Source organism: Teleopsis dalmanni, chromosome 2, assembly GCF_002237135.1.
Source record: "Teleopsis dalmanni isolate 2A chromosome 2, ASM223713v2, whole genome shotgun sequence".
Classification (NCBI taxonomy): Eukaryota; Metazoa; Arthropoda; class Insecta; order Diptera; family Diopsidae; genus Teleopsis; species Teleopsis dalmanni.
Window position 1 is genome coordinate 68,350,847 of NC_051847.1, and position 27,691 is coordinate 68,378,537.

At 31.1% G+C, this 27,691-nt stretch overlaps 1 protein-coding gene across 1 annotated transcript; it reads right to left on the reverse strand.

Annotated features, from left to right (window-relative positions):
* LOC119674776 lies at positions 1-26,589 on the reverse strand. The gene is made up of 2 exons (XM_038085932.1): positions 25,581-26,589; positions 1-254 (listed from the first exon to the last, which is right to left on the reverse strand). Exons 1-2 carry the CDS (start codon positions 26,587-26,589, stop codon positions 1-3), a joined length of 1,263 nt encoding a protein of 420 aa, XP_037941860.1.
* Positions 26,590-27,691: the final 1,102 nt, after the last annotated feature.

The following is a 27,691-nucleotide window of genomic DNA, read 5'->3' on the forward strand; positions in this document are numbered from 1 at the left end:
TTAATCGATTATAAAAAGAAATGGTTTTTCTGAGGTTACGGTACCATCCGTATAGTTAAGAGATCTGGTGAAAAAGTAGGTCCTTTTTTCACATGAACCAGTTACTTCGCAATTTTCTCCTTCAACTACACCAGTTGTGGCAACTATCGTTGTTGATAGTCGGGGCTTTTTCAAGATAGCCGATGAACAAAATTTCATCCGTACACCAAAATACGGATGTTGTTCTATGGATTTCTCAGCCGAGGTGTTATTGTCTATTTAGTATATTTTTACAAATCTTGATTATTAATTGAGTTTAATTTTTAAATGCAAGTATTATGAAAGACTTTGTTTTCTTAATACCTATGAGGGGTTTTGAATAATCGTGAATTAAAATAAAAGAATATTATTTTACATTAAATAAATTTTTTGACCAACCAAACATCTAATTAAGTATTGCTGAGTATCTTTTTCAGCCGCCTTTGATAATATTAGTTAACAATAAGTGTTGAACCTATTAAATTAGTTATAATGAATGAAAAGTTTAAACCTAACCTGCCACAACTGCTTAAAATTTGCGCTGTTCAAAATTTTTTTTTACTTTTTCTTGATTTCTTAGAAGATATATATCTTATATATTTATTATGATTTACATCAATTCGCTTAATTGATTTATGCATAATTTTTCGGTAGTTAAATTAAAATCATTTTCATCCATATAACTTCTTGTTTGTGACTACATTGAAATCACTAGTTCTATCTGCCTGTATCTATATGCTTTAAAAATTTTGAAGTAATACAGCAGCATACAATCCTTCAAAAGGATGTAAGGAAAGCATGATTTTCTTCCAACTTGAAGCAAACTAAATATTTTGGAGGCATATAAATCATATACGACAAGAGACGTTAAGGGTTCGGCACGACAATGACATGAAAGTTTATATAGAAACAAACTGACTTTTAAGCTTCAAGGCTTCGAGGATTTGTTTGGATGAATAATATGTCTCCTTTTGTACTCAAAAGTGTCAATTTAGTTTGTTGCAGTTTGGAAGAAGCAGTGGAACCAATTGAATTTTTATGCTGTTTCACGCTAAATTTTTTGACATTAAAGTTACAACAACCCAAGAGAGCAGCGACTGCAGCTGCACTCATTGATATGCAACACCTACATTGTGCTTTTTATGTTGCAGTAAACATACTGCAATCGTTTTAACACGACAAATGCAAACAAAACGTGCCACGGCACACATGCACATCGATGCATGATTGCATTGCATCTCAGGCACATCAGCAAAGGCGCACACAAGGATGCATTTTCTAATTTAAGGAGTCGCCTGTGTAAGCGTAAGTTTGCATGTGGCGACAAAATGTAAACTTTAAGCTCTTGCCGAGAAGGGAATATGCCGCCAGCATTGACAAGAAGTCACACAGTCTTTTGCAGTATTTTAGATACTTAAATTTATATTGTTCGTGTGATTGTGTCTTCAGATATTTGCTAACAGAAATGATCAAATTTTGCTGAAAACACTTTACGCAAGAAAGGCTTAAGCAACTTGCAGCAAAGATTCACTTTAAACTTTTTTATTTTAAGTAATATCTTAGCAAACTGAAAATGCATTTTTGATGACAAAAAAAAATGATATGAAATAAAAACAAATTTTTAGCGAAAATAAAAATCAATCCTGAGGATATAAAATTGTTTTAGAAAGAAACTTACAATGAATATGGGAAGAAAAAACTTCGTGTGCCGTTAAGTGTTTTCGAAAAAGATTTCACAACAAAATGACTAAAAGCCTGTGAACGAATGCATCGTGTGTAACTCACACGATTTTTTTGTTATTTTTTTTTTTTTTACTATGAAACATTGTTGCACATGCATTTCTCTTACGTAACTTAAATCGCCTAAAGTAGTTTTGGCTCCATGGAACTCTTTCACACTTTATGCAACTATAGTACTGGGCTTAAATTTTGCATTACTTTCGAAAGTGTGTCGCAAAGCACGAGTCCTAACTTTGTAGACTTGAAACTTAATTATAACTTCGCAGTGAAGTGTTAAGTGCAAGTGCTTTTAAGAGTATTTTTCAGTAGGGTTTGAACTAACATCTGAGATTTAAGAGGTATCAGTTGTCAGCAAAAAATCCATCAAAAAGTTTTTTAATATCAAAAAATTTTGAATTTTTTTACAGAGCTCAGTTGTCACTTTTTAAACGCCATAATGCGGTCTCTTTGTGGGTTATGTGAAGCCATTTTTATTCTTGTTAATGTCAAAATTGTGTCACAGAAAATATACTAAAAAAAAGATAAAATGTAGCAATAAGAAGACACATCTTCTGCAGTGGTACGATTAAAAACTAACATACCTGAACCTCACTTCATCTTAATAGATGAAGAGAGTTGAACACTTGTAGACAGACCAAACTCTTGTTGTCAAAACCTTGGATCAGGGAAGCGATAAAAGTGTTTAGCTATCCGCAGAGCACCCTTAGCTGGCTGACTTCACTAATTACTGAACATGGCAACTTCAGGTATCACTTCAAAAAGCTAAGACATTTGCAGACTATGTCTAGAAGAAAAGGAGACAGCGGTGCATATATTGTGCCATTGTCCAGCACTGGCCAATGGCCAGAGAATCGAAGGACGAAAAAAGACCCAAGTAGTTTCGTGGTCTAGTTCGGTTAATCCTTCACTTCTATGTGGCCACTTTTTGGACGATGCGCTGTCCCAACGTCCCACTATATACATAATAAAAATTTAATTACAACTTAAACTCAAATAGAGCTTATCAATTATCCTTAACAAAATTAATGTCAACACTATATCTTGTAATTAATAACATGAATACTTCAAAAGTAATATACACTACAATTAATTACTTCCAGTCAATGGAATTGTGCATCAATTAGAATGAATTGCCTTAAAAACTGGGAACCATATTTAAGACATCCAAGAATTCTGAAAAATATTTGAGACATCCTATAAACAATCGACTATAATAAGTCATAAAACACATAAGTCGAAAAATAGACCCGATGTCCCTGGTATTCCAAAGAATGTTCTAGATATCTCATAAGCAATGAACTATAAGATAACCCAAAAAAACCATATTTTTGGTATTTTAATGAATGTTCCAGCTATTCCAAAAAAAATTGACTTTAACATTGTTCAAAAGAGTGTACTGAAAAAAAAGAAGAAAAAAAAAAGAAGAAAAAGAAGAAAGAAAAAATAGAACAGTAGAACAAACAACGAAATTGAAGACCTGCTTAAAAATGAAAATATAGAAAGATTTGTCAAAGCACAAAGACTGTAGTGCTCGACGGCAGTTCGCGTCGTAAGAATAAGACCTGAAAGACATCCGGCTAACACATTTAATGCTAATTCGATAATAACAAGGCTTAGAGGCAGACCGAAGCTAAGATGGAAGGAAAACGTATACGAGGACGCCAGAAAGCTCGGAGTTCTGAAATGAAAAGAAACTCCACGAAGATCGTAACAGACGGAGGCAGGTTCTGAAGGGGGACAAGGTTCACACTGGATTATAGCGCCACATAAGAAGAAGAAGATTTCACAAGAGATTGAATATCTTATAAGTTGAAAAATGAAAACTATGTTTCTGATATTATAAAGAATATTCCAGATATCAAACAATCAATCGATTATAACAAAACTTAAGAAATAGAAACCATTTCTCTAGTATTCTAAATAATGTTCCAGATGTCTCACAAAAAATTGAATTTCACTTTGCTTGAAAAATGTGACACATATGTTAAATTATTGACTTACTCCAATAAACCAAACATTTATTCAAAAATCGAATGCTATATGGTATATGGAAAATTATAGCAACTACGACGATATTACTTCTTTGCTTTAGAATATTGAGACTGTAGTTCAGATAACTGTATGCAAAGTTATATATTGGAAATTGGTTTCTTACTAAATTTCTCATTGTTTAAAGTATAGGTATTAATTCCAAAAAGATTTTATTAAAAAAAGTGCTATTATGAAGCTTTTAACTGCTGTACATTTTAGTTAGAAATGCAAATATAATTATAAGAACTATATAAAGAACATAGATCAAATTATTGCTTGTGATGTTTTTAATACATATTTATTTATTTTTTACTATTGGTTTCAACACTCCTTGCATCATGTTCGGTTAAAGACTATTTATTTACAGGACAGTAGTTAAAAGTTTAATATAATCGTAATTATAAATTAGTTAATTTACATGTTTTTATAATAACTATTGCTATGTGTAGAAATGTAGATTATGACAAACAAATTTGAATATTAAATAGATCTTTGGAAATGTATAAATCTGTACAGTAATCGCTAGATAGAATATCTGATGATACATCAACATGTTTCAGATGTCGTATTAAAAATTTTATGAAAGATTGTTATTATAATCATGTTTAAACATTTTAATTAAATATCATCCAATTAAGTTATTCATTACATATATTGTATTCAGATGGAAGAAAGTAGTAATTTGATCAAGCTGTGTATATAAATACTTAATATTAACATTGTTATTTTTGTTGTTTCAACTATAATTCCTTGCATTCAGTGTTTCACCCTTCATAGATGCTTAGCCTATAAACTGAAATAGATCTTCTTTCTTAACTATTGTTATTACTAGTATATGTTTTAAATAATATTATGTATTGCTTTAACTTTTATTTTTTTTATTTCTTAGTCAGCTTTCGAACACTAGTGAATAGCAACAACAAAATTTTATTATTTTTATATAATTGAATTAATTCATTCATTCATTTCCATTAATTTATCAGCATCATCAATTCCTACATATTCGATTGGAGCATAATGGCTCAATAAAGTATTTCCATTTGGTTCTGCTTTTCATCAACATCTTTAGCTCGTTTCATGTTTCTTCGAACTCCTTTTGTAGTGATCTTCTTTATGTGGTTTTAGGACGTCCTGTTTTACTACTACCTTGGGGATTCCAAACAACAGCTTGTCGATAAATTTCCGTGGCGTCCTTTCGTAATGTGTGACCTAGCCACTACCATTTAGGTAGTTTTATTTAAATGGCCATTGGTTCCAATATTCATATTTCATATAAATCGGAGTTGCTGTTGACTTTTGGTCACCACACCTTGAAAATACATCGAAGACATCTATTCACGAAACTTTGAATTTTTCTAATAAGAAATAATTTATTGAGACTATCAGGGGAAAGTATCAGGGGTTAAACTTGTGCTCTGCCAAATTTATAGATCAGAGTCAGTGTTCATTGGCCAACTGAACCAAAGCCGTATTTAACTTTTATGCTCGAACTTAACGGTTTGTTAAATTGCTGCGAAATTCACTTATTGTGTTATATTAAAACGAAATTATAAACCAACTTTAATATAATGAATTAACTTAGTTATTTTTTTAATTGTTAAATTTTAATACTATACTCTCTGGTGTATAAAATCTATTCCAGAAACGTAATACGTTGAAAATCATATTATTTTGCTCTTGAAAATAGATAACTAAACTGCCGTTAATAATTTCATATTAATAACTCCATTTCCAATTTTCATTCCTTCAAGTCCCTTTGATAATAGTGTCCTTAAAATGCTGAACTAGAAGTGATTAACTGTTCCCAATTCGGCAAGAAAGATTTTTAAAACAAAATTTTCAATTATAGTCGAAACTGTTAACTGTAGTATTCTTACACTTTACCCATAGTGGTATCCTACCCACTTATGCACCCATATTTAAGCATGACCTGATAGCGTTAATGGGTTATGGTTGCTTTTAGCGGAAATGTATACGTGCATGAAATTCTGCAAGGAGGTCCTTGCGTTTTGTTCAACGTTGTGCGCTCAAAGAAACGATATTTTACATGACAGCAGCAAATTCTGTCCAATGTGGCAACAGCTGCAATTGTCAGCTGCCATTTCGTGAGTTCTGTGCTCATTTCATGTTCCTCGAGTATTCCATCTGTGTGCAGAGTGCTTAATGGAATTTTAAAAGAGCACAAAAAGGTTTCGTTTCTTTGTGACGATTAAATGAATGGATGGAATTACCTTTACTTAAACATGAACTATTGATTTTGCTAATTATCAACTTTAATAAAATCGTCCTTTTTCTTTCTTCGCGTATAATCCTGAATGGTTATCATTATACTTTTCTTCACGCCATATTTTTGATTTTTAAATAATAATTATTAGATTCTTAAATTTTATTTTTATATTCAAAGTTCGTGTAGAAAAAACCCCAGAATAAAAAGTAATAATGGTGCAGAACATATTTTGAAGAGCAGCTGTCATGAATAAATTTCAAAATCATGTTTTCATTGTGAGCGCTTGAAGGTGCTTACATTCTGCCTAAATATTCTTGTGGTTAATGTTTTCATTTCCTTTTCTGGCATACATTTTCTACTGATTTCTGTCTGTCTGTCTGTCTGTCTATTTAGAATTTTATTGGTTTTATTATTATGATAACGTCAAGTGTGTGAATTATTTAAGCGTGTTTAAAAGGGTATTCACATACATTTAAGGATACACATTTGAGTGCCTGAGCTTTGACTGAGTGCCTTTCTAAAGGTACGTAGGCTGTATATAAACTAAATCGCCTACATTCATTCCACATATATAAACACTTTACACTTTACTATACAATTACATACATTTGCTAAGAAAACAACTTTGAAGGACTTCGCATAGAATGTTTTGCTGGTATTAGAATATTAAAGAATCCTTAATGGCTGAAGTAGGTTTGCTCTGTTACGTTTCTCTTTCTTAGTGTTCAGAAATAAAGCTTAAAATTTACAATTCATGAGGGTTTTTGTAAACATTTTCTATTTATACTATTAGCTTCGAAAAAAAAAAATTTACAAATTTTGTTGCGTAGCTATTAGCTTTGCTTTAAGTGTTTACAAGAGGAAATGCCACAGGATTCTATGCTAATTTTATTAAACTTTTAAGCCATTTTTTTGGAAACTATATGAGTGTGTTTAAAGAAATGTATGAGAAATGTAATTATTTGTATATAATATACTATATCTTACTTCACAAGAATCAGAGCAGTGAAATTTTTAAGTCAACAGTAAATTACGAATATTAAAAATAAGTACTCAGGCACAAATCTTTCTAAGTAACAAAAAAAATAGGAGTTTTAAAAAAAAATTTATATATTTTAATTCAATATTTTAATTTAATGGCTTAATGTATAGAGAGAAATTACTTGCAGCTATAATATAGAACCATTGATAATGAAAGATAACTTCAGTCGAAAGTCTAGCGACGCTGATACTAAGATCAGGATGAGATACGTTTCTATATAATGACTTATATGACTTGAAATGCTTATAAAAAAAAATGAAAAAATGTATTTTATAGTGCTTTCTACTGAATAATAAATCGAAGTCAAATATTTAAAACATTTCAGCACTTTTTTTGTAATAAACAGAAATTTCTGCAGAATTAGAAACTATACTAATATACTCGATGTTAATTGGGTTTAGAATGAGGACTTAGATTGCACCTAACTGTATCGTGTTGTTGTTGTAGCAACCAACTAAGATCAATAGTGCAGCTAACTTAAAAGGGATGGGTTAGAGTATATATAGATAAAGGTTAGTGTGTGAGTTGATTGTTATGAAGCAAGAATGAATTCGAAGCGAGTGTGAATTTAAGTTGAAGTTAACCAGTGACCAGGCTGAGAAACCTAGCTACTTTAATGGGACGGAGCCCAAGACTCAAGTTAAGAACTATTTTATGGGGTTTGGTTCATTTTAATCCTAATAACTGCCTCTTATTTTTGGTTAGAATATTCGTCACGTTATTAACAATAACGTTATATCCAGTATTTATAAGGCTAAAAATGATTTATTGATTTTTTTAAAAATTTAAAACTGCAAAAGTTTGACTATTTAACAAAAGCATATAAGAAGTTCCATCTTAGGGAAGCAAAACGTAGTAGTCTTTAATATAATATAATTAAAAGAGTGAATTCCTGTCAACTAGTGCCCATGCTAAATTTTGTGCAACTAAAGACTTTGATGATATAACCAAATAGTTGTTTCGATCTTAACTTTTCAAAATAGTGCTACAGTAGTAATACAAAACTGAAAATGGTGCTGAGTCTCTTATATTTTCAAATGATTAATCAACAGTTTAGCTACTGACGCATTCTGGTGCAACTGTCAAGGATCTAGAACAGCTGAACCAATAGCTGTGACTTAATTTTAAGTTAACTTAATTGTAATCATAAGTAAAATAAATTAATTATCTTACTATAGTAAAAAAAACCTTGTTTAAAAAATGTATATTTGACTTTTTCCCCTTATTAGAGAGGCTCTGTGCCTCACTTAGAAAAATATAAAAATTCATCATTATAGCTTAAAGTGTCAAATAAAGTGTAATTTTCTAATAAAACTAATAGCAAATAACATTTTCAGCCTACAGGGTCATTTTATAACTTCCACTAATATTACTTACTATATTTTCATGTAAAAAAGCATATTATTTTCTACTTTATAGTCGAATTAAAGAGTAAAGTACTCTTTAAGTAGAAAATATTTAGTCCAAAAACAATTCGTATACCTTTGCGTAGAATATATGCAAGTAATTATTATTATGAGCACATGCATTATTTCTTACAAAGTCCAGCAAATGAAAAAAATTACCCAAACCAAAATTGCTTTGCCGGCCAAATTGGCATTACCCAAAAGCCAAGTCACTGCAAAATTTATCGCTGCAATGGCCGTAATTGCTTGCCGCCATAATAACAGCTGCAATGAATTGTTTATAACTGAATTTGCAGGCTTTTAGCCTTGGCAGGTGTTTTTATTATTTCACTCGGTAAACTTATGACCGGGACAAAATACATGAGCACCTGGCATGCAAGTATAATCAAGCGTTATGGTTTAATTTCAGAATTCAACTGCATAATTTCATACTGGAGCTATGCAAGTTTGTTTGCATTTGCATTCACCTCAACCCCAACGATTTACGTATTCTGAGAAATATATTAGGGACAAAGGCAAATTGTAATGTGATTCGTACCACAATTTTACGATGTTTACACGAGAGTGCGTGGTGTTTTAATAAAAGTTGCAGTAGATTTGTTTTGTTTAATAATCACATAAACACATTTGCACGAAGGCTCCAAAATAAATGCAATATGCGTGAAATATAGAACATGTTATTTAAGTATATGTTGTCTTTATGAAATTCTACTCCAACATTACAATTAAAACTATAGCTATTTCTTTATGTATAAGATTTCATATATCATAAAGTATCGCATTATCAAAGGGTAAGTAAGAGAATTTTAAGAGGATTGATATTGATGTTTAACACTTCCGTTGAGCAGAGTATTTTTAAAGATTCTATCTAGATACTCTTATACATCTAGTATATCACTTAAATAAGTTGAGTTTTTACAAACCTGATGTCTGTCTAACCTCGTATGCTCAGAGTGGATTCTCATTGTGATAGGAGCTATAATAAGAACGGAGTGTTTTTGAAAGAAAGCTTTGAGACTTTGTTCTGCCTCCACTTATCACTCTAGTAACAAATTACATTAAGTTATTAAAAGTTTTAATATAAGTAATTTCGGAATAGTGCTGTGGATAGAAAGATCTTTTCTGATTTTGGTCCAACCTGGCCCGTAAGCATACTTATATTGTCATCAAGTGATAGCAGCACTTATAAGTACTTGTGATTGCACTGAAGCGTATCTCCATAACACTAAGTCAGAGGAACAGTTTTCTAAAAAAGCTAAAATTCGTGGCTATATTTATATTTTTATTTTAATATGACACTTTTTTTGGCTTTTAATAAAGATTGTGGCATTAAAACCATTCATTTGATCCTCTAAAAAATTGCTTGTGGCTGGAGTCTCTTTATATGTAAGTAATGCAAAAAGAATTTATAACCGAAATTGAATTCAGGAAACGTTATTTCAGCAATCCTCCAATTTATGAATTTTGACTCTGTAGAAATTTTGAATAACGTTCACAGACTTTTATCTATGTTTACGAACCCACGCATAAAATCATTTAAAATCACGCGCCAGATGTTCTTGGCAGTCTTTAGACAAAGTTGAAAATACCTACGCGATCCAGAACTTGTCGGTTTAAATGGATGTATTGAAAAATAAGTTGTCAATCTATTGCAATTCGTTAACAACGTGCTAATTTTCTTTGAAGGGCCAATGAGTGTATCAAAATAAAATATATGTAGTACATATTTAGTATATAAAATAAAATAAATATAGATTAATTTTTAATTATAGTTGTAATTATAAATTTTCGCAACTGTCACACTGCGCACCGCTAATTTCGTCAATGGTTGTTTATTCTCACTGCTAACACTAAGGTCCTAGTTGGTAACTCTTCCGAGGCTGTCGGTCTAACTTAAAATAATCAAACTTTTAGTTTTTAAGCAGGGAGTGTATTTAAAAAAACTCTTGAAAACACCACTTCTATATGTACCAATATTTATCTATATATGAATGTTTGTATAAGTAATACTGCTGTTAAATCCTATTAAAATGATTTAATTAACTAGTGAAATCAAAAAAACTAAGACAAAAGATAGTTTCTAGTGTAAATACGTGGACAAAAAATATTTGCTAACATATCCTCCCTTGGGACATATCCTATCTATATGATCATTGATCATTTGAATCAGTGTGTCTAACCCTTTTTCGATTAAAGTGCGTTATTTTTGGTATTTAGTAAGGATCACAAAGTTTAAGAATAATAAACTGTATGATTATTTAATATGCTTTATGCATCTCAAGTATATGATAATGAATAAGGAACATTATATGGGCTATAAAATAGGTATATGATTACTTAGATTTTTGTTGTGCTTATTTCCTAATAAGTGAGGTATCAGTGCACAAACTTGAGTTATGTTTTTATACCTACTATAATTGAAACACGGACAATTTTAAACTATCTTGCGCGCCGTAGGTGAACCACCGGTTGGGAACCACTGATTTTAATGATGATATGATAATAAAAACAGCCTCACATGATAATGATAATGTATCAAATATTACACAAAATTTTGATGAATAGCTTTAAAGCAGTATTTAATATACAAATCTAGTTTATTAGCATTCAACACGTCCTTAGGAAGAATATTTTTGTATCTTGTTCTTGCCTCTTGTTTATTCTTTAAACAACTTTATTTAACAGGAGAGGTAAATATTACCTCTTCTGTGATATATTAGTCTCTAAAAGCTCAATTTTGTTGAAATGATGTTTGGAAATAGTTTTTCCATAGTATTATCAATTGCTGCACATGAAGAATTGACTATTTGAATCAGAAAAGTATAATAGACCAACTACTGAATAATATGTCATGTTCAGTAACTTTACACGTGTTTTTGATTAATTTCACCAAATTTAAAACTTCACCAACCGAAATAAAGACATTGGCAGGAAGGTGATGACTTTGTGAAATTTTTTCAAATAACCTTAACAAAAAAAAACAAAAAAATTTAAATATATAAAAGAATTTTAAAAATATTTAAGCTGTCACTTGCAAAAATAATCCCCTTATACACATATTATGATGTTCACGCTCATGTGTATATATTAATATCAGTATATAACACATATAGTGAGTTTCTGCCAATCATTAAATTTTGATTTATTTTTCTGGCACAAAAGAGTCACCAGAAAATTTTAAGCTAATGCAAATTGCCATAAATCTCAGCACTGAAAATAAAACTTTTTTAATTTATTATGTCAAATTTAATAATTCACCATTAATCTGACTTTTGTATGTGCACCTAATGGCAGCCACCAGGACAGTAACTGAACTGAACGAGTGAGGCAGCAAGGAAGTGCGGCTCTATATTTAGGTGTTAGTCTTGATATAAATAAGTTGGCGTTGGTCTTGGTGTTGGTGTTGATATTGTTATTATTGGCGGTATAAGTGAATTGGCACAGTGAAAATGCAAGTGAAATTCTTGTCAACAACACCTGCTGTGGCAATAATTTACAAACAAACAATGCCAACAGCACAACGCCATGTAAACAACAGTGAAATGGAATTTCCTTAGGCTTTAAATGTAACAATGTGACAAGGATTAGTAACAACAGAAATTCCAGCCAAAATCAAAAGTTTGCGCTACATGCACGTACATTTACCTTGATTTCATTTTATTCTCCGCTCTTCCAACCGACTTACCTACCAACCAACCAACTACCTACCGACCTATTCTACATTGTGATTTCTCACTGCACGTACCATACAATTTATATACAAATTTTCAATTTGGCTTAAGCATTGGCAACAAAATTTTTGTTTAAATATTTAAGGTTTGTAAAAGATTTTCGGAATCTTAATTTCTTTTCCCCTCTTTTCTCTGCTCTCCTCCTCCGACGCTTTTCATCTTCGGTTGTTGTTATTACTATTGTATTTAAAATCCGGTCTTTATGCTGGAGATACGTACTATGTCTGTTGTATTAAAATTCAAGTAACGCAATAAAGTACAAAAATTATCCTTGACATGCCACAAAATTATGCCACAAAAGTTGAAGCTTTTGTCTAACTTTTTAGTGTGGAATAGGTGAAGTTAAAAGCGACGCTGGGGGTGGGTTAAGTATGGCATGGAGTATGCCAAAAGTTTTAATTTTCCTGTTAAATGTACAATTTACTTATTGTACTAGTACACGCCCATTAAATGATATACACCCACACACACATACACATGCAGTGAAGTAATTATTTATATTTAAGAATATTCAAAAAAAAAAATTCTTTCGACTCTTTTTGTTTTATGTAAATAGGCTTCTTTTATTTTAAGGTTAAAAGTGGAACAAGTACGCACTGGAAAGGAAGAAAGAACACCTAAAAGTACTAAAATAAAAATAACTGGAAGACTTTATAAAGCGCCTAAAACGCTGTCAACTTAAATAATAAATATTTTTGCTAAAAGAATGGAGATGGAGAGTAAAGAATGTGTGAAAATGTACAGTCGGTTGTTAGGAATGAGAAGTATTTCGAGGGTTGTTACTGATAACTTTTTATGTTATCTAATGAATAACAGAGTTATTTTATTTCTAACTTCAATGAAGCAGGTTTAAGTAAATATTTGAAATTAAAAGTCTACGACAAATATTATTTTATTGTGTTAGGAATGCTGCGTTATATGACATGAATCGGATTTTGGTGAGGGATTTACAGTAAAAAGATTTGTAACACTACTATGTTATGTCTTTTTCTTTTGTTTTTGCGGAGAGGAGGTTTAAAAGTGTTTACGCATCGGCATTATGCCGTCACAACAGTTGTTTGCCCGGTTTGTACGGATTAAAAACAATTACCTCTATGTACCAGATCGTTTCTATCCTAAAACTTTATCGGGAATACTTCAGGATAGGATCCCTATGTCGGTTTTCCATTAAAAAATTTGGTTTTGCTTCATTAGCCTGCATTCAGGTCTCGCTTAGGTTTATTTGTTTTTCTTGTGTTTACTATGTTATATCTTAAAAATGAATATTTCGATATGACTATATATATTTATGTTACTTATTATGTTCTTATGGGATTTAACATATTATCTAAATAAATAGATTTCCATCTACTTCATTGTCTATTTTAACACTTGTGGCGCAACGTTTTTCTTAGTACTGTTTTTTGTTCATTTTAAACCCAAAGTTTTTATGTTTTTGTTCTAACATCCTCAGCACTCTCCATAGTCTCCAACTTCGAATTTGTGATCTAAAAAAACAGTAGAACTCTTTGGAATATAATTTTAAAGTTGTCTAAGTTCGCAGTGATGAACCCATTGAATTTGTTCTCACTATTATTATTTTGGATCGCAGTTTATAGTCTAAAAGAGGACTAGGGCTCCTTGAATTACAATTTTAAAATTGTCTAAATTATTAGACAGCCTTTGATACATTATTTGTTCGCAGTGATGAACCCATTGAATATGTTCTCACTATTATTATTTTGGATCGAAGTTTATAGTCTAAAAGAGAACTAGGGCTCTTTGAATTTCAATTTTAAAATTGTCCAAATTATTAGACAGCCTTTGATGCATTATTTGTTCGCAGTGATGAACCCATTGAATTTGTTTTCACTATTATTATTTTGGATCGAAGTTTATAGTCTAAAAGAGGACTGGGGTTCTTTAGGACACAATTTTAAAATTGTCTAAATTATTAGGCAGCCTTTGATGCATTATTTGTTCGCAGTGATGAACCCATTGAATTTGTTCTCACTATTATTATTTTGGATCGAAGTTTATAGTCTAAAAGAGGACTGGGGTTCTTTAGGACACAATTTCAAAATTGTCTAAATTCGTCATTGTTTGCAATGATGAACTCATGGGATCATTGGATTTGTTCTCATTATTATTGTTTTAGAAGTCTCCAACTGGGAAGTTTTTAATTTAACAATGGACTGGGTTCTGTTAAGACACCATTTTTGAATTGCCTTAGTAATTTAACTACCTATGGTACAACACTTGGTTGCAATGATGGACTAATTGCTTTGATTGTTATTATTAACAACAATTTCTATACAGTAAAATTTTTGGAATTCATTGTGATACCATTAAAAAATTGACTTATCTCATTAAATATCACTGGTATATCATCTGATTTGTAATGATGAATGTATTGCTGTTATTGCTATTGTTAATACCTTTGTAGTTTCTAACCAGGAACTTTACGAAATCACATAACATTAAAGCCCATTGTGATGCAATTGAGGTACCTGATATCCTCAACGATATATGGTACACTATGTAGTTGGAATAACACACCCGTTAATTTAGTTGCTGGCAGTTAGTTTAGTTTATTATTAGTATTACTCTTAAGACGGCAGTCCCTAAAAACGAAGTTTGCGGACTGACACTGGACCACAGTCCTTTATAGGAGACCCATTTTTCTACAAAACTACAGGAGCTGTAATTTGTAATACGACATCTCTACTAACATCAGCTGGGAAGTCGATTCTGGAGTACAGAGTCGAACTTAGTGGATCCAAGTTTCGTTCATTGTTATATAAAGATGCAAAAACTTATTTTTAATTTGTATCAACAGCTCCAAACAGCTCTTAGAATCATAAACAAGTTGTTTTCAGTCAACTGTCAGCAAACAGAGTACGCACTTTCAAAACAGCTTACCATGAATAAATTTAAATATAAAGTAAAGCCAGCACCTTTCTTTGAAGTCTTAGCTATATCCTATAACTTCACTTTATGATTTGCTAAAACCATTTTGTTAACTTTTTTTATTATTTCCGGTGTTGCTACTTCTTTTTGGTCGATATCATTTATATTTATACGGTCGCATAAAGTCAGTAAATCACTCAATCAAATTCATTGTCAAAATGAAGGAGAAACCATGTACCACTTATAAAGCCTAGTGCTACGAAGTTACAGTATTTTGCCAATTAAGAAGCAATGATAAATCGACACACAAAATTGGTTTGAATGCATTGTTCTGAAAACATCACGGTTAGGGCCACTAAAACTGCAGTAAATTATTGAGTGAACGATTACTCATTTAGTTATGTCATAAACTTTTGATTGGAATGATATAAAAGATTTTAAATAGCCTGAAATCATATATGTCAGCCTACGAACTTATAAGCTACTGCGTTAAAAGGGACACCATAACACTGTGTTCTATAAAATCTATTGTGCTATTACAGTATATCTATGTGTATTATACATATATTTATATATACACCATATATGAATTATATGATTACATTCACACCAATAATAACAAACTATCCGTAACTTCATTTAAAAGATTAATAACTGTTATATATTTTTATTAAATTATTTTTTGTATATATCACATTCACATTTTTGAACATAATAAAGCATTATATTATTAATATATTTATGTTTTCATCATACTCAACATATAATCTTGTTATTCTTTTATTTTAAATTTTTAATTAAATTAAAAAAACATTGTTATATATTTAACAATATTTTTATCTCTATGTTTTATGTACGTTATTTAAATGAGAATATTTTTTATGTACTTTAAATTATGAAAAATACTTTCGCATATAAAAACAATTTTAAGACTTCAATATCAAAATATTTAGGCGTTAAAAGTGAAATGCATTATTGTTTAATAAATAATTTAAAAATATTTTTGATTATAAATACGTAAATCATTTTTATGCTGTTTTTCGTAAAGAGCCAAGAAAGAAACTCAATTATCTTAAAACATAAAATTGTACGCATTCATAAATAAATTTCAGCATCGATCCTTAAGGAGGAGAAAAATTTAGGTATTTTGAAATTTATTAACAAGGAAAGCAGAAAATATGAGCAAACGATGTAAAAAATATTTATCAGTTAAAAACATAAATTTTATTTTATTTTAACTTTGCTACATAATATTTTTTTCTTGATAAACGTAAAATTAAGGATGAAGTTATAACTTTCCATAAAATTATATCCTTTAAAATAGAAATATACAATTTTTTTAAGCATTAATGTTTAGTGCCATTGTTTTTTCTACGAATGGTAATTAACTCATAACTGTTAGTGGTTACTTTAATTTATTTTCATATTTAAGTAATAAATAATAGATATAAGAGAAATATATAAGAAAAATAAAATGTTATACGCATTATAAACAAGTGGAAAATCGAAAATATTCTGACTTGAGGATATACCTTAAACAACATTTTATTATAAATAAATTCCCAACTGTCACTTCGACAGTGTCGCTCTACAGAGCGCATGTGAGGTGCTTTGAAATCTTCCAGTAATGAAGTAACTGAATTAGTAAAGCGAAATGATAATGCCTTTCATGCCCACAAGAGACTTTCCGTCAATCAGGATGTACATTTTGTCGAAAGTAGAAATTCTAGGGCTTCAAATCGAATGAAAACAGAAAGTTGCTGTGTATACAAAACAATTTTTCGAAAACTAATTCCGAAACAGGGACCTAATTTTTAATAATCCCTTTAACATTCGAAGGCACCCTCTATATCGTAAAGACTGTTGGTGTAATTTGTATGCAGAAGATATAAATTATTTAAACATAATAAAGTAGGTAACTAAATTGCTTACCATAACTAAATATATTTCTTTAATTATATCAAGTTCTTAAAAAATGCAAAAAAAAGAAAAAAAATTTAACAATAACACAAAGTAAAAATATTAGTTAAAAAAAATTACTTAATGGCCAGTAACCTTCGCCAGCCAGCCTGATTAGTTGCTTAAGCGCCTTCAAACCGTTCGTCACCTGGTTCTTCCAACGAAGATGTGGACGTCCTCTAGTGTGTTTTCTATCTGCGGGTTTCGAATCAAACTCCTTTCTAGCCGGAGCACTTTCTTCCATTCGCACGTCATGACCCAACCAGCCAAGCTGGTATAGCTAGTAGCTCTAGCTCATCGTATCATCTACTTCGATACGCGTCGTTAACGCATAAGAGACCATAGATCTTCCCAAGAATTTTTTTAGCAGCATTCGCTAATGCCTTCTCATTAGAGTTATTAATAATAAAAGGAAATAAATTTATTAATTTTTATACAAAGTTTTGTTCTACTTTCCAAGTAGAAACTTTTATGAAATCCTGAAATGTTTTTCAGTAACTTAAGAAGTTTCTATAAATTGTTATTTTATTAATTGAAAAGCACAAATTTTTAATTAAAATCTTACAAAAAATCGTTTTTAATATAACTCTGCGTTTTTTTAAACTTTTATAAAATATTTTGCTTTTATTTTATAACAAAAAAATTAATACTCTAATTAGTGAACACTAGAAAAAATATTAATAATTAATTATTTTTTCTCTATCTTTCAGTTGGCATCTCCACAAATTGCAAAGTAAGTCAATTAAATAATGTATAAAAAAATTTAAACTTTTTAAATAACTTGTGTGCTTTATAAAAAAATATTTTAAAATATGTGCAATTATAAAAACAAAAATTACACAAAATTGAAATTTTATTTTATATAATAATATGTATTTAAACTATGTTAAAAAAATAACGACCTTGTTGTGGGATAATAGAGTGAACTGAATCAATCCTAAAATATTCCACTAACACGCACACTACACGTCCGTTCCATTTGCTATTTAAGTTTGCTATCGATAAAGTAACAATATAGAATATTAAGTTGAGTATTTAATATTAAAGTAATTTTTATTGTAGAACAACAACAAAATATTACAAGATTGCAAATGGCCAATTTGTACTATAGTTAAACAGCAGGACATGCAATGTTCGATAATAAGTCGTGAAAATTTGTTTAAAAATTGTCATAACAAATGTGCACGCAGACTTCCAATATTGTTTCTGGACATATTGCACTAATTTATAAAATATAAAAATATATATAGTGTTAAATAATGACGATATTTCGATTAACACTTTTAATACTATTGCAGAAAAATACATTATATTTATATTATTTCGCTTCAAAATTTGTATAAATTCAAGAAACAAGTAGATTCATTTAATTTTGCTGTCATACGAATCTTATTGTTTTTAATATAATTTAATGATTAATTATTTAATATACTAAATAATAATTTTGAATGTCATATGTATTATTTTCCCATAACCAATTTTTAAACAAAATAAGTTTCATTATTATAAGCACACCCGTGCGTATGAGTAACATTTTCTTTTCATATAAATCGTATCTACATATGCATACAAATCTGGGGCACTTAAAGTTTTTGTTTTTACTGTAACTTATATCTCTTGCTTTCTATATCGTTTCATTATTTAAAAAAAGTTTATATTTGAGTATTTTTTTTCCATAACGTGTACTGGAGCTAATGAAAAATCTTCCTTTATACACTTAACTTTTTTGCTATAGCTTTTAAGCTGTGTAACTGAAATATACGTAAATGTTTTTCAACTCTATCAATCTATAACATTATTGATCGGTCTAGCTTGATCGGTAAACAAACGTTTATCTTTAAATATATTTCTTTCACAGCCTGTTCTGCAGCTGATAAACAAATCTTCTTCTATACACTAAACCTCTTGCTACTATTCTTAAGATATGTAACCAAAATGTACTTAAATGTTTTTTAACTCCATCAGTCTATAACATTATTGATCGGTTTAACTTAATCAGTAAACAAACGTTTATCTTCAAGTATTTTCAACAGCCTGTCCTGAAGTTGATAAAGAAATCTTCTTCTATACACTAAACCTCTTGCTACTGTTCGTAAGCTGTGTAACTGATATGTATTTAAATGTTTTTTAACTCTATCAGTCTATAACATTATTGATCGGCCTAACATGTGCAAAGTCAAAATTTAATCTCCTAGTATTTTTTGCTGTGGGTTGTTGATAATCATTTTGATTATATACCCCAGCTATCGAAGTCTTTGGTTTTTCCTAAAATGCGTCACAGTGTCATCTTCCATGTTTCAGTAGTTATATCTATAATTCATTAGTCAGTCTCATAGTGACAGTTGTGTTTCTCTTAATCTAACCCAATTATGTATCGCAACATATTAGGGATATTACCTAATTAGTGTAACACAATTTTTAGGATTAAAGTACTTAGAATTATAGAACAAATAATAGTACCACAAATTATTATAATTTTATAACTACAAAATTAAATCAATTTTTAGTTATTTCCTAAAATAATTCATTTCCAAAATATTTTCTTGCTTTTATATCAGATACAAATTTAATAAATATTAATTTAAAATTCCTTAACTTTAAAATGCAGAGACTTAGATTGGATATTATCGACAAAAATTTCTTTACTTATTTGGTATTTTACACGAAATACCGGATGTATAAGTTGCTGGAAAGTAAATAAAAAAGCAGGTAGAAACACGAACAGTTCCTTTAATCTGAACTAAAATATTTACTTAAATATTAGTACTTTTGCTTGTGCTAGGAAGTGCAGTGCAGTACATGCATATCCACACCTTTGGTATCCTTTATTTACACTCTAACACTCCAACACTCCAGCACTCCGGCACACATACTTATACATTTTTATATTTGGTGTTTATTTATTTGAATTTTTGTTTGTTTAAGTCTACGCTTATGCACAGAAGTTCACTTAAACTCCATGGCGCCATTTTTGTTTGCCTTGAGTTCATTGCGTTTTTTTTTTGTTTTTTTTTTATTAAAAGGATTGCATTTCACACTACAACTTAAGATGACAGCGAAAGCACAAACCTCAGTTGAGTCTTTGAGTTTTCGCTTATAAATATTTGCAGCGAAAGTTGGCAGTGTTGAACAACGTGTGCAGTAATTTTGTATGTTTTTGGATGAATGATTGTGGTAGAAAATTGGTTTATTTGAGAGAATTTCAATTAATTAGGTTGCACAAAAATATGTACTCAGTTATTGCATTGAACTATGTATGCAATATTGAGTTTTGGAAAAACTGTGGTTTGCAATCAAGTAATTATATTTATAATAAAATTAAACCTGATGTTGTTTATTAAATTTATAAAGTTCGAAAATTTCTAGATTTCCATGAAAATGAAACTTGATATTTTTTAGAAAACTAAATTATTAAAAATTAATTTATTAAGACGCTTTTGGCTTTACAACGTTTATAAAATCTTGTTATAATCAAAAGCAATGGTTAAGATGACTTGCGGGACTTTTGGTATAAAAATTATAGGTTCGAGTTTAATGTTTTAAGATTTCATAAATTTTTATTTTTTCAAAATGTACATACTTAAGTATGAGTCTAGAGAAATTTTATTATTTTTAAATATATTTTATATACATATTTTTGATTTCGTTTTAAGATAAATAAAGCAAGTGAGCTTATTAATAAAATTTCATAGCAAATTAACAAAACTCCAGAAAAAAGTGCAAACATAAAACTCAAGTACGGCTTTAGGTCAGTTGGTTAAGAAGCGCTGACTCTGAGCTTCAAATTTGGCAGGATACGTGTTCGATTACTGGTACTTGCAGTCTCAAAAACTTATTTACGAATAATTAAATAGTTACAAGAACTATTTCCAAAACCATTGATGATGGGTTTTTGACAATACTCAAAACAGCTGTGTGGTCAGCCAAAAATTCAATTAATTATAATAATATAAAAAATAAAATTTTTGTTGTTGTAGTTCACTACTTTTCGAAAAAAAAACAGTTTTGTTTTTGATGACAGTTGATAGTATTTTTGTGGAGGAGTGGAAATTTCGACAAATTGAATAGAAAATAAATAATTTATTTAATATAATTCCATTTATTTGAAATATATATATTAATTTTATAAGTATATAAGTTAGTTAGTTAGTTGAGATGAAGGGAGGAACGAGTCCTCCTCGATTAGCTATGAAAGCCGTTTTAAAACCTCGTAATAGTAGGAAGTAGAGAGAAGAACAAGCTAGAATCAGGCAGATGCATTTATAAATGCAAATTCAGCTTTCAAACTTTATAGATTTGCAGTCAGTTTAAACTATCAGCTGTGATAGTTTAAAATGATGATTAAAAATTTATTACGATATAATTTAATTATAATTTAAGAATACTATTTTTAAATGAAAAATCAAAATCTCCACAAAAAAAAATATTCTATATAAAAATTCACCTGCACACGTTCGACTAGCAAAAATTGATATATGTAGGAATATCAAATTCAGTGAGAAGACAATGCTCCCTATTTGGTTACATACAGCACCATGCCATGTACTCCATTAAGTCTAAGTTTAGACATCGAAGTCTAGCATGTTCACAGCTAATAAGACACGCAGCAGCATGATCCGGGCAAAATAGATAAATTTTCCACCGCATGTGGTAGGATTGACAGTAACCGATTCGTATTTGTGGCACGCGTGACTGTCACAAAATTGTCGACAGCACTTTTTTATGCGACTTAGAACAGTAGGTTTTGTTGTTGCATGTCAGGATTAGGTAAGTGTGTTCCAGTCGTATCTTCTCATGTTTCTTACCTTAAACGTTTTATAATAAAATTGGCAATGCAAACACGCGCTTCAAATGCGAAGTCAAACTTAAATGACAGTTTTGTGTTTAGCGCTTTCCGTACGTGAGCCCACCTTCCACGTGGGCTCACGGATGTTCGTTCACCTAGTCAAAGCTCCTTGCTGAGTGTTCACTAAGTTTGGTAGTAAAAATCGTGTTGTTCATTTCGCATTCATAGTTGACAAGCGAAAAATTAATAATGCCATAAAATTTAATAATGCTTTAGTTTGTTTTTACTGCCCCTCACTGCTGTAATTTCCTGTTTACATTTGGTTTTCTGGAGAGGAAGCTTTATTTTCCCTCAACTTTGGTTTTGATTGCCTTTTTCTTCTATTACGTTTTCTGCAAGATTTTCAAAAAGTTGAGTTGCGAAGGAGAGCAAATGAAGTTTGTTTATAAAATGAATCTTATGCCAAAACTTTTCTGCTGTCTAAACGGAAAAGGAAATTCTGTGAAATTAGCACAATTAAAAGTCAGCGATGTAAAAATAAATGAATTTATTGGAATTGCAAATCTGATGTAATGCGAAACGTGTACAAATACTCCAAGGAAGTGTTTTTATTTCTTCGAATTTTATGTGTACGAAGACTTTTATGTGTTCCTCTCAAATAAAAGAACTTTGAGTTCAGTGTGATGGATATTCACATTTTATTAATTATTTAATTAAATATATATAAATTAATTAGATTCCTTTTATATCTATTAAAGATGTGAACAGAAAGAATTTTTTTTGAACTGTTAATCAATCATTTTTCAACACATATTCTTAAGAAGATTTCTTATTATATTTTTAATGATATTTTGTGTAATATTATAATTGTTATAATAAAATAATATATCTAATAATATTCACAAATAAATGTATATCAAACAAATATATTAATATATATGTACTGTTTTAAAAATGAGATATGTATATTAATATGAAGGGTGCATGTATTCCTTTCATTGGTCCAGAGCCCATCTGAGAGGTAACAAATAGCTTCACAAATAGTTTATTATGTGAATGGGAGAAACAACATCTACTTGAACACTGGAGAGCCCAAACAGACATGCGACAGTCAAAAAAATTCATTGATCTTGAACATATCAAAGTTGATGCTATCTTTGGGCTTAGCAGAAACGATATTAAAATCTATACTGAACTACACACAGGACACAGTAGGCTCAATTACCACATGAAAAATGTAGGTACAATAAAAAGTGATTCCTGTTCACTCTGTTGTGAGGAGAAGGAAACATCAGATTATGTTATATGCAACTGTTCAGCGGCGGCAAGACGTAGACTCGACTACCTTTTAAGCGCGATCTTAGTCCCAAATCAAATAGATAAAATTAAGCCCACAGAAATCACAAAATTTATAAATAGTCTAAAATTGTCTAGTTGGTCTTTTAGGCGCACAATATATCTTTTAGGTCGTTAGGTCGGGGTGCTTTAATAGCGTATTATTTAATAATAATAATATTAATACTTACTATATTCATAAAATAAAATAATCTCCATACAAATCTGTTTCAGTGAAATTCTAATTTTAACATGTTTATTTATCTTATGAGAAAGATGTTTCAAGATCTGTTAATCGGAAATGCAATACCAGTTGATAATATTCTTTGGCTATGAATGCTAATCATCCACAAACATTCATAACTTCGTGCAAAGTCATTGCGATCGCAACCTAGATGATAGCTAAAGTAATATTTTTTGGTGACATGATCTGAGATATATTGACGCTATAAATAATAAAGAAATCTGAAGTTTTTTAAACTTTATGAGATGATCCACATAACAGGAGATATAAAACGACTTATAAAAACCAAATATACAGTTTAATAATTTTGAATATGTAGGGATTAATTGAAACGAAGAGTGGTTGTTTGAAATTAAGCGATTTTGAGAGTGGATGGTTCACATTGAAGGGAAGATGCATTACAATATCAATATGTGTGAGCTAAAAATTAATTTCACTCAAATTAATGTGCGCATTAGGATATGAGAACATTGGGTAAAGTTATGGGGAGAAGCGCTGTAGGTGAAGCACATTTTGAGAACTTACATATTTATGTATGACAAGTACCACATGACTCAATCCGATCATCTTTTTCGTGCAGAAAGACCTTCAGGCCTTCAGGTTGTAATGCAACCCTGATCCTAAAGAAGTCCCTACAGGTACTTTATCAGCATGTATGTATTTGCTTGACAACTGTCATTTATGTGTAGGATTAAATAAAAGCAAAATGATATGTAACCACTGTTCATTTTATATATCGTATCATCGTATTTCTTATTTTCTTCATATATATATAAAAAAAAGAATATATAAGTATATAACTTTTCTAAGTAAAAGGATAATAAAATTTTATCAAGAAAATAAGGCTATTGCTGTATTAAATTCCGAGATGTTACTTTAGAATTAATTAGTAATATTATTTAACCAACTCTATATAAATTTCCAGCTCCTCACATGTTATAGTATTATGGTAATACTAAATTAATGTATTATAATGAATTTGACGAAATAATTATTTATAAAAAATGATTTTATACATCTATACATTGCTAGATATAACACTAAAATATATTAGCTTTTTTATCAGAAAAATGTAAATTATTTAGTATTTATGAGAAAGAGTTAATTATTATTCTTTGTGATTTTTATATATGGGATATTCACTTAACTCTTTTGGAATAGGTTTTTCTGTTTGTAAATAAGAATTTATTTGTTTTCCAAAACTCTTCAAATAAATATGCAATTTTGCTGTGTTCATTAACTAAAGGAGTTATGTTAGTTGTGTATAACGAAATTTTATTAAAATAGGTAACGTTCCTTTTTTCGCTCACTGTTTATGGTTTTACATCGTCCACGTGTTCTACTGCCTTGCGGATTCCAGAGTAGTGCCGCATGTGCTACGTCATTTGTGCTTTTGGGTGACTTATGTCCAATCTATCTATTACATTTACATTAAGTAGATTTATTACATTAAAAAGTAATATTATTACAATATACCTAATTAACAAAATAATAAATTAACTAAGTAAAATACCATCTAAAAATTACTAGATTAGATTAGATTAGATTATGCTGGCAGGCCATAAAGGCCACGCGTAGACCACTAGGGTCCATTGCGATACCAGATCAGAGTCTTGTTTTAGCGTTTGTAAGCATCACTTAAGATGCGCGTTTCATTAGCAAAATTTATTAAGATTCCAACAGAAACCTCAGGTATGTACTCCAGTCCTGCAAAACTGAAAGCTCCCAAGTATTTTTGTCGAGTTCTCGAGAGAGCCGGGCAATTACACATCAGATGCTCTAGAGTTTCCTTTGCATCCGGCTCATTGCATTTTCTGCAAGCATCGTTGTGAATAAGGTTTAGTTTTCGGGCATGTGATGCAACCAAACAGTGACCTGTCAACACACCAATTAATGTTCTACAGTTCCTTCGGTTTAACGATATAACATTCTTGGTGTATTTTTCTTCATATATGTGCCTACACATAATTCTAGCTGTTCTACAGGTGGTTAAGTTCCGCCACCTTTCCTTTGCTCTCCTTATCATGTGCTCGTCCAGAAGTTTATGTATTTGTTTCAGAGGTCTAAGTACTTCGCTCGTTTGTTCCTCTGAAAGTTTTGCGCCATTTTTAGCAATAGCATCAACTGTCTCATTTCCCTCTATGCCTTTATGACCAGGAATCCAGTACATACAAAGTCTGCGGTTGCAGGCTAGTCTTGTTATAGCTTCCTTGCATTCTAGAACATTTTTGGATGATGACCAGTAAGATTTGATCGCCTTAATGGCTGCTTGGCTATCCACATAGAAATTTATGCAGTAGTTTCTGGTTTCATCCCTACACACAAGCTCCGCCGCTTTCTTAACAGCAAACACTTCTGCTTGGAATACACTGCAGTAGTTGGGAAGTTTAAACGGCATTCTTATGCTCAATTCCGCACAATATATACCAGCTCCTACTCCCACTTCCATCTTTGAACCGTCTGTGAAAACATTTATTGTGTTGCATTTTGGCACCATGCCTTTTTTCCATCCTTCGTTTTCGATCACAGTTTTTATTGTTGCTCCGGGGTACATGATCGGAATCATATAATCCGAATCAAGAGTGGCGTTCTGATTTACAACGTTATGCCCGAAAGATCTTCGAGTAAGTTGCCCAGTAATGCGTAGCCGTTCGGCTGTTTTTGCCGCCATATTCTCGGCAAAGATATCAATTGGGGGTAAGTTTAGTATAACTTCTAGAGCTGCCGTCGGAGTTGTTCTTATTGCACCGGTGATGCACATCGCCGCGTGTCTTTGGACCTTTTCCAGGGGTTTTATATATGTTTTCTTTTTCACAACTGTCCACCAAACTAATATACCGTAAAGTAATATAGGTCTAACTATAGCCGTGTAGCACCAGTACATAAGACCGGGTGAGAGACCCCATGTACTTCCCGGCATCCTTTTACATGCGTATAAAGCATTTGTTGCCTTCTTTACCCGTTCTTCTACATTAGGCTTCCACGTCAGTTTGCTATCCACAATTACTCCAAGGTATTTCGTTTGAGTTTTCAGTGGCAGAAGAGTTCCGTTCAAGTTAGGTGGCGTCCATGCTGTGACCTTGTACTTTCTTGTGAAAAGTATTGTGTCAGTTTTTTCTGCGTTTACGCTTAAGCCAGCGTCAGTCGCCCAGTTGTAAATTGATTTGAGAGCGTCGCTCATTAACGCACTTAGAGTAGAAAGGCATCTCCCCGTTATAACTACTGCGATGTCGTCCGCATATGCAATTAGTTTCGGAGCTTTACCATCAAATTGTTTAAGAATTTTATTGATTACCAGTAACCAGAGAAGGGGTGAGAGAACGCCTCCCTGCGGGGTTCCTCTACATGTTTCCCTAGCTAGAGTTGTATCGTTCCATTCTGCCCTTATCTGTCTGCAGCTTAAAAGGCTTGCATCCATTGATATGTGGCTGAGTCTATACCAACATCATCTAAGCTATTTAAAATAGCTTGCGTTGATACATTATTGAAAGCACCCGCAATATCCAGAAAAACTCCTAGAGCGTATTCTTTGTATTCTAAGGCCTTTTCAATATTAGAGACAAGTGTATGGAGAGCAGTCTCCGTGGATCTGCCCTTAGTATAAGCGTGTTGTGCTCTTGACAGAACTTCAGGAGCTAATTGGTCTCCTATATGTGCTGCTAGTATTTTTTCAAAAATTTTGAGAATAAAAGAGGTAAGACTAATTGGCCTATAATCTCTAGAGTAGAGGTGACCATTTTTTCCTGCTTTCGGAATAAAAATGACTCTTGCCACTCGCCAGTTTACGGGTACGTAATTATGCTTCAGGCATCCTCTAAAGATATTTATCAGCCATGTTTTTATTAGGTCCGAAGCCTTTTGTATCATAGCTGGATAAATACCATCAAGTCCAGGAGATTTGTATGAAGCGAATGATTTGATTGCCCATTCCAGCCTCACGTGAGTAACAATATTTTTTCCTGCGGAGCCTACTATATTCCTGACCGGTTCGGTATTGCTCACAATTGCACAGCCAGGAAAGTGAGTATTAGTAAGATCTACAAGTGATTCAGTGTTAGTTTTTGTCCATTCGCCGTTTTCCTTCCTGACAAGGTTAGGCATAGTTGGGTGTTTGGATAGTAGTTTTCTAAGCCTAGCTACCTCCACCGTCTTTTCTATACCTGCGCAAAAATCCTTCCAGGAGTTTCTTTTCGCATTTCGAATGTCTTTTTTGTATTGCTTAAGAATATCTCTGTACTCTTCCCAGATGACTTCACTTTCTGCTAGCTGAGCCAGCTTGAAGA

Excerpts from the sequence above, each read along its gene's own strand:
- LOC119674776 (XM_038085932.1), bottom strand. The coding sequence starts at position 26,589 with ATGAGCGACGCTCTCAAATCAATTTACAACTGGGCGACTGACGCTGGC. Across the intron at positions 255-25,580 it reads AGCCTGCAACCGCAGACTTT|ACAATAACACCTCGGCTGAG; the intron begins GTATGTACTGGA and ends TATACTAAATAG.